The sequence below is a fragment of the Acanthochromis polyacanthus genome, chromosome 8 (assembly GCF_021347895.1).
Source record: "Acanthochromis polyacanthus isolate Apoly-LR-REF ecotype Palm Island chromosome 8, KAUST_Apoly_ChrSc, whole genome shotgun sequence".
In the NCBI taxonomy this organism is placed as follows: domain Eukaryota; kingdom Metazoa; phylum Chordata; class Actinopteri; family Pomacentridae; genus Acanthochromis; species Acanthochromis polyacanthus.
In genome coordinates, this window is record NC_067120.1 from 23,823,568 (window position 1) to 23,837,581 (window position 14,014).

General features: G+C 41.5%; 1 protein-coding gene across 1 annotated transcript; it reads left to right on the forward strand.

Moving 5' to 3' along the window:
* The first annotated feature begins 2,567 nt into the window (after nucleotides 1-2,567).
* Nucleotides 2,568-13,239, forward strand: cav1 (caveolin 1). The gene is made up of 3 exons (XM_022214586.2): nucleotides 2,568-2,890; nucleotides 3,852-4,019; nucleotides 11,101-13,239. Exons 1-3 carry the CDS (start codon nucleotides 2,855-2,857, stop codon nucleotides 11,440-11,442), a joined length of 546 nt encoding a protein of 181 aa, XP_022070278.1. The 5' UTR covers nucleotides 2,568-2,854; the 3' UTR covers nucleotides 11,443-13,239.
* Nucleotides 13,240-14,014: the final 775 nt, after the last annotated feature.

A 14,014-nucleotide genomic window follows, 5' to 3' on the forward strand; every position in this document is an offset into this window, starting at 1 on the left:
GTAGCCTTGTAATTCAGTGTATTTAAAAAAAAAAAAAAAAATCCAATTCAGTGCAACTAAGGGTTGCTTCACAATGTGGGTTTCTTTCAACAGGAGTGCACATCTCCAACATTATTCTTTACAACAATATCAGAATCTATATTCTGTTCAAATAAGTGTTCACAGATATCCAAATCTTTAAAATAAAAGAATATTTAAAAATATCTAATACTAAATGTTTTTTTTTAGAAGTGTCGCACTTTCTAATAACACTATCATCTCTTTTTCCTCTGCAAGGAAACAGTTCCATCACAACTTAGATTTCCCAAATATGAGAACATCAGTTAAAGGGCAAATCTCCAACACTGTTCTTTACAACATCTGAACGTATGTATGTACATCCTGTGACTGAGAGCGAGTAAAGTAATAAAAACTATAAACTGACTCATCTTCATCTGTCTCATTCCTAACTTGTGGTTCAGGGTTCTGCTGTTGAGCTGTTGCCTCTGTAATCAGTCCCTGACTAGAATCTGCTCTCCCTTTCACACTTCTTCCAGTTTCCCTGGACTTGCCTGCACCTGTATCACAATAAAAAAAATAATCTATACACACATTTTGACTTACACACTTATTTTGACCCATTTAGATATTTTCAGTAGCAAAATATGCATCCTTATTTCATATTACTTTCATCCTATTCCCTTTCAGTTGTGGGCTTCGTGTATTTACTATCTTACTTTTAATGATTAAAAAATAAAATGGGTCACTGCTACTTTTTGGGCATAGAAAGTACTTATATTGGAACTAATGCTTGTTTGTTCACTCTGTTAGAACAGCTCACCTGTTCCTCTACTGACAGGAGCAATCCCTTCACTGGCTCTTGAAATGCATTCTTGAAATTCACCTGGGGCTGTCTAAAGAGTAAAGTGTACATGACTCGATCAAGAACTCTGGATGAGTTAAAACAGAGAATTCAGGATGAAATTCACAGTATCCCAGCTGAGATGTTGCAGCGGTCAATGAGGAATCTCATCAGCAGATTTCAAGAATGCATTCGTACAGGAGGACGCCATCTATAGGAAGTCATTTTTAAAAAATGAAAATTCCACCATTGTTTCTTAAATGGCATGTTTTAAGGTTTCAATTACTATGAATAAAATATTTTTCTTCCATCTCTCTTGGTTTTATTGGATTGTTAAAAAGTTCCCGTTTTTTGTGTCACCCTGTATATTCACAAGCATTCATGGTGCCACCTATAAATGTCATCTCACCGTTTGCTTTTAAGCTAATCCATATCATCACACTCCCACCACTGTGCTTCACTGCTGGGACTGTACATTCACTGTGGCAGTACTGACCAGGGTCACCCAGGCTGCTATAGCTCAGTCTATGCTTCCTGCCTTTTTGCCACCATTCCGACACACCCCACTGATCCACAACTGATAAAGTTCTGGTGTTTACTCATTTTAAAACCATGTTCATGGAGCTAGGCTGATTTCAGTGACTGCAAATCACAGGTGTTTTCACTATCTTTGTACTGATTTTCTACTGTGATATCTGTATTTTCAAGATAGTCTTTCTAAAGTGTTTGTCTTTCAATAGTCATAGCTGACAACATTCTACTGTACAAGTTAGGAGTGATTCAATTTTTAAGCGATAACACAAGTTAGGCTTACTTCACATTCAAGTAATACTTCATAAGTGTACTCATTTCTGTTGTCTACTGCAGTCATAATAAAGCATTTATAAAACTCATTGTTACGACTGACAATGTAAATCCATTATAAAGCTAGTCACCGGATAAACCAGAATTCTGAACAAATAACATGATCAACAAAATACGCAGCTCTGTGTGTACAAGAGAGGAGTTACTAAACCTTGAACTGTCATAAAAAGCTGAATTCCTACACTGAGAAAGGACTGATACTTCTGGGAATGTTGATCTGAAGCTAAATGCAAATGAGAGCTTTGAAAGATGTGAGAACAACCTAATTATTGAGCAGCAGCCAGCTTATTCTACTGAACTGTCAGACACGCCTAAGGCCTGATTCTGTCACATCTTCTGGCTGCAAACAGCTGAGTGTGCCTGCTGATGTCACTCCAAGGTGAGGTGAGAATGTAAACAGACCAGAGTGGCCAGTATAGCATCAAAACCTTGTAAAGCTGATCAACTGTCAACTGTGAAAAACTGACTTCCCAAAAGCTTCAAAACGTTTCTATAAACTTATTCTTAAAAATATGCATAGAAACTTATTTTTATGAGGCACCTGATGATAAACTAAATTCTAGATTTACTGACAAATCTAAACCAGTTCTGTTTGCTTCTAAAAAAAATGTCCCTAATTATATTAATTTATTAATTCGTGCTCCTTTTAGACCTTGCATATTTTCTGCGCACCTTTATCCATAAAAAAAAACACTTGAAATGGTCTCCCTAAGGCTATGGTATGGCAGATATCCACACCATGCCATTACCGATTAACGCCCACGGTGCACTGGACAAAAAAGTTATTATACTCTGCCTTGATCCCTAAATAAAGTAATTCCACACCAGTTACACCACCCCTTCAGTTTGAGATCACGTCAGTCTCTTCTCCAGCCGGGCAGGTTACACGGTGGTTCTCTGTGCTCGCAGGTGACTCCCTGGCTGCGGAGACGAGCTCTGTGGGATCCAAGGAAACACCGAAGGTTCTTCTCAGCGCTCTGGCATGAACGTTTCCTCACGTTCAGCGAAAAAGGGCAGGAATTAGTTGGCTATAGAGGTCCCTGAGAAGAGCCCCAGTCCTCTCTGTTTGCCTACACGCCTCCCACTCGGCTTCCTATATTGTCTTCTTGTGTGTTTCAACGCGCTAATCTCTTCTAACTTGAGGACAGCATGACAGGAGGACTGAAGGACGGCGAAACAGACGAGGTACAATATAGCTGTCAGCCACAGCTGGCACTATTTTTATTTTGCAAATGTGTAACTGACACGTTTATTCATCTAAGAGCTGGCTGTCCCCTCTATATTTTGTTTTCACGAAGGAAAATGCGATTTTGTCTCCATCTCTGGTGCGCTATGGATCAATCGTTATTTTATTCGGACACCTAGTCGTGAACGCGGCTTCCACAGAGGCTGAGGGAATGTGAAGGTCCATTGAGTGTACATTAGCATGTGGGTGGGAGATTTTACCTGCGAAAATCTTTATTAGCAGAGGAACCGACTGCTATGTTTGCGCAGCAGCCCAAAACAATGTATATTTCCGTGCGTAAAAGCAGGATTGGTAATCCACACACTTTTTCGCTTGAGATTTGCGTTATATTTTAGTCCTGTGTTGTGACGCTAACTATTGAATCCATATGGTTGGGCATATAAATGAGAAGGTGCTTGACAGATGAACGAAGGAGACTGGCACTGTGAGGGTCGTATGGATCTTTACGCACTCCGTTTGTAAAGCAATGGAAACGTAAACCCAAAACGTTTTTTTAAATAATGTGAACATGCTGCATTTTTCACAAGTATTACAAAACAATTCATAACGTTATGTTTGTGTAAAAATGTAAGATATATATTTATTTTTAAAAAGTCTGTCAGTGAGAGAATGGTCTGATGTTTGGAATATGCGCTTTTACGCATAAGTGCTCACAGGTATGCTCCATGTTGAATCCACTGTGTGTCAGGTCAGGGTATTGGATTTCTATCTGGGTGGTGAGGACCCCTTGCGGCTGGATGGAGGGGTGTGGTGCTTCATTTTCTATTCATTTAAACCCATCCCTGTTTGTGGGGCAGGCTGGTAACTTGCAGCTCCAGTCCCTCTCCCTCTCAGCGGGCTGCACACTATTCCTCCTCCTCTTCAGCCTCTTCTTTTTCTGTCTCCTCCGGATCCTGACAGGAGTTTCTGCATTCGCCGTTCATCCGAAAGCAAGGGAACATATACAAACCCAACAACAAAGACATGGACAACGACAGCCTGAACGAGAAGACGATGGAGGATGTTCACACCAAAGAGATCGATCTGGTCAACCGGGATCCCAAGCACATAAACGACGACGTTGTAAAGGTGAGGCAACCCTGAGGGACCTGTTACCTTCTGAGCTTTACTTTTGGCGTTAACTGTGTGCAGTTGTTGTGAGCTCTCTCTAGTTTCGTGACAACCGCAGTTCATCAGAATACCTGTTGCATTGTTTGGACTATATTTTAGTTACTGAGAGCAGCCGCCTGAATCACTGTAATTGAAAGTAATCTCAGATAATTTTAAAAAGTCTGTGAGTTTTCATCCTGGCGCTGTGCAGCTGTTTGGAGCGCACGCAGTTGTGCGCACTGTTGCGCGCTGCCGCTCCAGAAGTGATACCCCTCAGTGACTTTCCCCTATTAGGAAGAAGCTTGCAAATAGATATTATAGCGCATTGAAGCAATTCAATGGCACGCAGTTCTCAGGGGGTAATATCTGTGCGTCTGTCAGAGCAGTGGGCTTGAAACTTGAACATCCCGACCTGACTCCAACAGAGGAAACATTACGAATATCCTGTTGTTGGAACACACACTTCCCACAGTCCTTGTTGCACACGCCTTGCTATTGGGAAAGTAGAATTCTTTCCATAAGAAAGTAGCCCGGCCGTGTAAATAGTGCGGGTTTATTTTGTTTAAAGGAGTTAGCAGAGGGAGAGACGCTGTAGCTGCAAAGGAGTGGTGCGCTGGAAGCCACCTGACGCTTCTGTGTGGCGGAGGGGAGCAGCAGCTCTCTGAGCCCGGCCGGCCTCCTCTCCAGCTGGGGCAGGATTTCAGAACAGAGTGGGGTCAAACGGCTCCCTGTATGGGGCAGGACGGGTCAGATCTTTGAAATGCCTGAACTCTGCCTTGTTAAAAGAGGGAAACACCCAAGTAGCTCCTGGATCTGAGGGGATCCCTCACCACTCCCCATGCTCTCTTCTTTCCTCCCATGCTACACCTCTCCTCCCCCTCTCCCTCCCTTCCTCCCAGCATGCCTGTAGTTGCGTCAGAGAAGGAAATATCCATTTGTCTCTTTTTATTGGCTGCTGTCAGGTTTTACATCACAAATGACTGACTATTGATCAGAAAATGATTATTCCATGGACGACCTCTACTGTAGTTTGACTACAGCAACTGATGAATACATCTTGACAGGACGTTTGTATCCAAAATATTGTCAAAGCTTTTTACTTTATACAGGTACAATTTTATTTAAAAGGAATACATTATGAGTGATAATGGAACTTAATATATGTGTTTAGTTCTTGTAAATTCACATTACACATACAAAAGGTCAAAAAACGCATGTGACGTCATCTCATGTGAAATGCTGTTTCACGTGAGTAGTCTTACTGCCCACACACAAATATGTCAGTATGTCATATTTCCAGTGCCACGTACTGTTTCACATGTGATAAAAGGGAAACTATGTGGTATAACAGGTAGTATATATATGCCTATGACCTGCATTTTCAGCATGTGAACACTTTCACCAGGAAAAGTTTGGACAAGTGCTCCTTTCTGAACAACAGTTTCATTCAATCCTAACTTTAATTAAAGCATTTTGGGTGTACATTCAGAAAATGAACCTTAATCTCCACTTTTTCTGTCCTCTGGTTGTGTCTGCGCTTCTTCCCCCACTCTCACCCTCCTAACTCTACTCCATTGTGGCAGTGAGTCAGACTCTCCCTCCAGTCTCAGAATAGAAAGCAGCTTTATGATTGTCCCGCCCCTCTCTGATCAAGTCAACAGACCGCTGGTGAAATGATCCTACATCACATCCACATGCACTGTGAAAAATTGCAAATGTTACGAGGAACTGCCCAAGAACCTAAAATTTTAAACTGTAGTCAGCGATGGAAAATAAGTACATTTGCAAAGTACAATCCACAGGTACTTTATGCTCATTTATACAATTTTAAATGAAAGAATCAGTTCTATATTGCATTTATTTGATATCTGCAGTAACCTTCTACTTTTCAGATAAAGATTTTACCCAAAAACAGTTAATGTTAAACCATTTAAACAGTGTTAAAAATAGTTTAAACTAGCTGCACCTCAGTCAGTTACAACATTAAAAGGCTATTTACATGATTATGCATTACTACTGCTAATCTAAAATTCAGATTATTACAAAATAGCACTGTCAGATGCCATTCCGCTCACATAAAGAGCACTTTTAATTTGGGTTGTATTGGTACTGAAATGTGTTTTTTTGGGGAAAAAAACTCAGAAAAACTCCTTCCTGTAACTATATGACCAACCAGATAAGTTAAAAGATCTTTTCATGCTGACTTAATGAATCCGCACAGAATTCAGAGAAGTCTGTGGTCTTATTTTGTCGTGAGAAACCTTACGGTGCTCATTGCCTTCCTGGTTGTCTAAACTCTGATGAGCTCTTCGTTTTTACAGTGCGCTGTATACAGCAGCTCTGAGGTGCTTTGAGGTCAGGGAAACAGCTCTGCCAAGTGGAAGCGTGTGTTTGGTGTGCCCCGATGAAAAGCACACGCAGGGAATCCCTTCCAGCCAGCCTCATTCTGCAGTCCACCGTGACCACACACACACGCACAGCCAGTACCGGCACGTAAATGTGTGTGGCATGCATTCAGATATACTTCATATAGAGTGCATGGACACAAAGACGCACACAAACTGCATTCTAGCAATCAAAGGAAAACACGCTGTTCTCCTGTAGCTGCTGCAGCTGGCCTCAATCACCTGGCCACATCAAAAAAGTTCCATTACTGCCATGCATGTGGAGTTTGCTCTGTGAAGAGAGTTTTTCCCCTGGAGAAGTTGTGGGTCTTTATATAGCAGAGAGGAGGGCCTCGAGCTCAGCAGTTAGTGGAGCGAAAATACCCCCACTGGAGAAAATGTTTGAGAGGGAGTTGTGAGAAGCTTGAGCTCCAAAAGCAGCAGATCCAAAGTCCTTAAGGTCAAGCTGAGAGGAATGAAACACTCCCACTGGGACCACATAGCTTGGGTCAGTTGACTTCTGATCGCATTTGACGGTTTTAATCTGGGATTTTTAGTTTTACTGATACTGTTGTGTAAAAGTCTCACATCATCCACTTTGACGATTTCTGTGCTTTTATCAGGACTGATTAGACACTCCTCTGTGGGTGGAGACATCTCTGTGAAGCTCAGTGCACTAAGATTTGTTTCCATTCAAATGTCAGGCAAATTTAACAAACACGATAGAGAAAATCTATGCAAAGTATTGGGTGTGTCACACGAAAACACTCCAAAAAAAGACTCACTTGAAATGATTAGATATTTGGCACATTGCTCCCTTCAACAGCTACCATTAGGATATATTACACTGTTTGTATGAAGCTCATCTCTGTGGTTATGTGACATTAGACAATACAGAAGAATTTGCACACTCAATTTTAGATATGTTGTGAGTAAATTTGCCACTAACTAGTGATAGTGTCATCACAGTGTAACTGTTCAATATAAAGTACACTTGAATATGAAGCAAGTCCTGTTAAAGTCAGAAATGTCTCCACTACCAATCATCCTAATCTTTCTTCTCAACCAAACCAAACATTTCCTTGGATGACTGAAGCCCACAAACCATCAAAAGAGTCCATTAATGCTCCTCCGTGGACTTACTTTGTCTGTTCAAGCAGAGTCAACAGCCTGAAGATAGAGTTCTGGAAATAGCACATGGCCTTATTTACTCAATAATACAGTTGCCTTGGTGACTGGTCACATGCTGACCCCGAGACTCCATTGTTTCATATCAAACTTCTCATTGGACTCAGGGGCCCACACTTTGAATCAGCTGCTGCACACAAAAGTGCAGTTATGATCCTTGAAATGTCTTTTTTCAAACTTTCTGATCATAAATATTGAAATGAACTCCTTTAACTAATATCTGCTCAATTTTGAGGACTCTGTAACCTTGTTTTTTCTCTAAATGTTTCATTGCTAAACATATTGTAGAAGTTTTTTCATATACAACTGTTGGACAAAAATCTTTATTTATAATTGTATGTAATTAGGTTTTCTTTCCAAAATCCTGTTCAACGACAGTAGTTTACAGATGAAATCTCTCCTTTAAGATAGCAAGAGGAAATAAATCTCCAAATCTGACAACTGGTGATTCATTTTTTGACTGCATTTCTTCAGATGGTGATGGATTTGCCTCATAATGTTGCATAAATATCAATATCCAAACAACTAGAACCCTATAAAGAAAAAAAACAAATAACTTCACTTCATGAAGTTAAAAACTCTCCATCCTGCTGTGGTTGTGTTTGTGCCTCTCTGCAGAAGGCTCTCATTTAGTCTCAATCAAAGTTCTGGAAACTGGCGCAGAGTGGGTCCGCTTTAAAATTTGTAGCTGTGGAAAAATTAAATGGATGCCGCGCTGGTTTTGTGGCTCCAGTCAGACTTATATTATAAGGCTGCAGTGAACTTCACCATTTGGTGCTGCAAGAGAAGCTTTATGCTGCTACTCAGAGTAAAAGAATGAAACTCACAAGCTGCTGTTTAAAGGCACGAAAAGTCACTGAAGAGTCCAAAATAAGTTGTCCAGGAATGGAAAAACATGGCATTTGCTTTAACTACATAACAGCATGGAATAAAGTCCCAAGATGTGTTTGCCCGCACTGATTTTAGACAGACACCGATACTAGAATAGGTTACCAATGTGGGCTCCACATGCTACAGATAATTTACCACTTACATTTTTACATCCTTTTTTTAACCCTTGTCTGCACGTCAACTCTAGAAAGATATTTCACCATGCTGAATGTATCTTCTAACTTGCTCCTCTGTTTATCATTTTTAAACCATTTATATTATTGCTTCGTTTTCCTCTCAGTCTCTCATTTGTTTATGTACTTGGAAACAAATGAGAAACTAAGTCTGCCTTCACCCTAAGACAGCTGGAGTCTGTCCCAGCTGACTTAGGGTGAGGGCAGGAGACACCCTGGACAGGTCACCAGTCTATTGCTGGGCTACATATAGAGACAAACATAAGGGCAATTTAGAGTTACCAATTAACCTCAGCATGTTTTTGGATTGTTGGAGAAAGCTGGAGTACCCGGAGAAAACCCACGCATGCACATGGAAACTCCATGCAGAAAGACCCTGGAAGGTGGGGACGTGAACCATGGATCTTCTAGCTGCAAGGCGAAAGTGCTAAACAAGCTATTGTGCAGTTTAGATCTAAAAATTATTAAAGTGAACCATGACATATTTTTCTTCAGTGTCAACAGACAGATTGTGTAACTGACCATCACGTCTTCCATAAAGTAGAATGAAACACTGGACGTTTCCATTTCAGCGTCAGTGTGACACTTGAAGTTATCTGCATGACTTATTGATATTGCAGCCATTAGCCCTCAGTAGCCTGACCTGTTCTGTTAGACAGGACACAGTCTCCAAGGAACTGTAAAATAAATATTGACTTTGTCCTCAGAGGCCTGTGAATAGGATGAGAGAGAGAAGGAGGGAGAGTAAGCACTGAGTTGCCACTTTTCCCTCCATTCCTGAAAGAGCAGCGCTCTGGTCACAGACACTTGCATGGAACCTCACATGAAAGACCTGAGAGGTGTACTGTCAGAAGCACGGTGACCTGGTTGACCTTAATAGGAGGTGAAGGAGAGATCCGGCAGACCACCTGCCAGCCAAAGCCAACTGGAATGGAATGTCTTATTTTTTCTGTTGTTTGTCCAATCAATTTAAAATTCAGGAGCCGCTGGAGACAAAAATCTCCAAGTCAATTTGCAGAAAGCAAAGCAGATCCCAGAGATAGCGTGTGAGTGCAGCAATCAGTATTCTGGGCGTGGCAGATGTTGAACTGTGTACCAGTCGCTGCAAGGAGAGATGTAAATCTTGCCAGAAAGCCCACCCTTCCACCCTGCAAAAGTGACAGATTCAGAGGGAGTGAAGCAGGTGATTTATGTGAAACTAATGAGTTCAGATTTGAAGACTGTAAAGTTTATGTGGTGGTTTCATTTGCACCATATCAGGGCTATTGTGAAACGCTAGCGGAAGAAGACATTTGACAAGTCATAATGATGAGCCTGAGTTGAATGTGGTGTTTCTGTGTGTCTCAGTTGTATTTTTTAGGAAAGGATCAGTTCAACCTCTTCTCAGCAATGGTCTGGAAGACAAAATAGGAATGAATGGTATTTTGTCAGTGGTCATTTTACTTTATCCAGATAACTTTGTTAGTAGAACGTACTTCAAAGTAACACACGGGGAATAAATCTAATAACAATCTTTATCCAATAACCCTCTTCTATGATCTGCCTACTTCTGATGTCACTACTATCTGTATTTGCTAGTGGACTTTGTTTCTCTCTGGTTTATCCCCCATGACAAAGCCACTTTTTGTTTTTAAGTCACGTTGAGGCTTAACCAGTCTTATGTATGTGTCTCTTGTAACTTTCATTTCCAATGTGTTGGTCTTCGGTCTGTAAGACCTACTGAAGAAGCTGCATACAGGCCTTTTAATTTGATTCAAATCAAAAATTTAATATTGATGGCAGTCAAAGACTCAATTAAATTCAAAAACCGGCTTGTTATCAATTTCCTCATGACTGCATGCTTGTGGTCTGATTCAGTTTCATTTACGGTGGCATTGTGGAATTCACATCCATCACCAGATTACTGTGAGATACTGAACTCTCTTTTCTCAGATTGTGAAGAATATAGAAATATCTGTATAACTTCAGTATACATTACCGCTTAAAAGTTTGGGGTCACCCAGACAATTTCATATTTTCTATGAAAACTCACACACAAAACAAGGGTTTTCTAATCATCAGTCAGCCTTTCAATACCATTAGCTAACACAATGTTGCATTAGAACACAGGAGTGATGGTTGTTGGAAATGATATTTTTTAAAAATCTGCCATTTCCAGCTAGAATAGTCATTTGCCACATTAACAATGTCTAGACTGTATTTCTGATTAATATAATGTTATCTTCACTCAAAAAAATGCATTTCTTTCAAAAAATAAGGACATTTCTAAGTGACTCCAAACTTTTGAACGGTAGTGTAGAATACTTGACTTGACTAATTATTGTGTGTTCCAGTGGGACCACATATCTGCTAATAAGAAGCGCATTGAGAAACATTATATTCAAAGTCTTTAGTTTCTCACTTGTCTTCTTTCTTCTTCCTCAGGTGGACTTTGAAGATGTGATTGCAGAGCCTGCAGGGACCTACAGCTTCGATGGCGTGTGGAAAGCCAGCTTCACCACCTTCACCGTCACCAAGTACTGGTGCTACCGGCTGCTGACTGCGCTAGTCGGCATCCCCTTGGCGCTGATCTGGGGAATCTTCTTCGCCATCCTGTCCTTCCTGCACATCTGGGCCGTGGTGCCGTGTGTCAAGAGCTACCTGATTGAGATCCACTGCGTCAGTCGCGTTTACTCTATCTGCGTGCACACCTTCTGCGACCCGCTGTTCGAGGCCATGGGCAAGTGCTTCAGCAACATCCGACTCCGCTTGACCAAGGAGGTGTAGCGTCCAAAACCAGGAGGAGGAGGAGGATTAACGGAAAGAGGGGAGGGAGGATGGGAGGGCATGAGCAACGCAGATGGAGGGAAAAGTCAGAACAAGAAAACAAGGAAGAAAAAAATAAACCTCTGGAAAATGAGAGGTGAGACTTTTCCAGAGCAAGGTAGGGGATGTTTGGAGGTGTGGCGCGGTCACATGGCACCTCATCCCGCCTTTTTCCATCAGCTGTTTTTTCTCTCCACTTTTGGCGTAACCAAGCGGGTGGGAACAGGAAATCAAAGGGTCATAGCCCCGGGATTTTAGTTGTTGTTTTCTTTGTGATCTCCAGTTTCTTTTTATTTTTTTTTAATTCCTCACTTTGTCAAGCAGGCAACCAAGCTCCACATGTTATCGTTAGTTTGTCACATCTTGTAAATTCCTTCTATTCTTACTGTGTTTGCAGAGAGCTTCTCACACTGATCAATTGGTGTGGAGAGGGGATGTCAGGGTGTCCTACTGTCACCTCTCGCACTTGTTTGTGTTTGTTTTTTCGAGCCGTGGGGGCAGGATTGGTGGGCCGTCGGGGTCGTGGGGGTCAACACAGAGAGAAAGAGTGAGCACTGCCAAATTCTGTCTGACTCAGCAAAAAAAAGTCCCAACAGCACAGGCCCCGCCCCTCCCTCTGCACCGCACGACCTCCAACCCGCCAGAAAGCAGCCTCCCTCTCCTCCCCTCCCTTCCCCTGCTCTCCAGCAGTCTGACACACTGAACCTGCCCTCGTTCCTGCATGCACCTGCGTCGCCTCACCAGCAACTCGCCGTCCGCCACGCCCACCACGCCGCCCGACGACGCAGAAACAACCTGCGTCCGGGCTCACTCGCTCTCTGCATTACCTTCTTACTTCATCTCTTTTTTTTTTTTACTTTCTTTTGTTTTATTTTTTTTGCAGATTTCTCACCTTCATACCTACATGAGTGTGTGACAAGAGAATGTTAGTATTTGAATTTTACAGATCATGTTCATTTTTGTATTCCATCGTGAGTTTTATAGACAAATGCACATCATCATAGTTCCATAGTGAAAGCTTTTTTTCTACACTATGAATATGAAGAACTTTGAGGGGTTGATTTCAGTGCTATTGTTTTCATATCCTGTATGTACTGTATGGGTGCTTATGCAGAAAACAAGAAATCTCTGGCCTCCTTCCAGTGCACTAATCTAATGGAAAGTATTGTTAGTGACTAGTGCTGATAAAGATCTCCTTTTTTATATTTGCAAAGGTCATAGAGTGCTAGCAATGCTTTTGCACACTTTGCACGCAGACTGTGCCTTTATGAGCTTGTGTGGAGATTTTTGCACACTGTGGTACTTACACAGGTTAATGCATTGGAATTCAGACAATGTGAGGTGGAATGTGTGATCTTGGATGCATTTTTATTTGTTATCTGGACATAATTTTGCACCCTCCTCCTGCTTTTGTCTTATTAAGTTTGTTCTGCTGCCCTGCTTTTCGATTATGGGCCTGATGTAGAAAAACATCAGACTGACAGCTTCCACCCCAAAGATGGGCGTATCCAGGGATGGGTGGGATTTCTGGGTGGGGTTATTCAAGGGAAGGGATGCGTTATTGAGACACTAAGCTCGCTTTGACTCTGTCACCTTCAGTCTACCTGCTGTCTTCTCAGAGGGATGGTAATATCATAGCACCCGTTTCTTGAAATGAGTTGTTTAAGCTCTGAAGGTGATATTTTTGTAAGATGATTTTCCTTCCTTGCTTTTACTGTACAATATCACGCTGTGCACATTAAAATTTAATATAATCCAGTGTGCATTTGTTTATCTTTTATTATCCACAGTTTCATTACCAGTATAACTAGCATGTGCCTCTCCGTGAAAGACAGGACTTAACAGTCGCTTTTTTGTTCTTTTTACTTGTGATATTGAGTCACAGCAAATCTAATTGCGTAATGATTCACAGTAGATACTTGGAGACTGGTCTCATTCATGTGTACGGCAGGAACCAGCCAGCTAAAGCTACTTTGTGGAAAAAAAATACATTAGAATGAAGCCAGAGCAAGAGCAACTGAAAAATAATTTCCAGCAGCGGTGCCCTCTGTAGTTTTTGTATCGGAGTGTGTGTCAGTGAGGTCTAATGCCTGCAGTGTTGCTCATAGGCTTTTTTTTCCAAGCCTGGCACAACATTACCATGGTTACCCAAGAAACAAATAAAAGTGTTGTGCAATGCTTAGGAGACTGAGTCCAGTCTCTTAACTGGATTCAAGTTAATTTACTCCAAAAGCAGGCACGTAATTACACAGCCTGAGGCAAACCTGGATTCTCAGTGTAAACCTTATAGTTTAACAGGAACGTGTTGGGATCAAGTCGACTTAACAATGGTTCATTGTTTTAATCATTCCAGGGCTACATTCAAGGACACAATTAATAAAACAGATGCATGCAAGATGAGCAGCTTAGTGCTGTCACCAGGACTTTTACTCAATTTTGCAACCTTAATTAGCAGAGACCTCGCCTGTAGTTTGTGTCCCATACATCAACAGTAGCTAAAAGTATGTGGACACCCAGACATTAAAGACTAAAC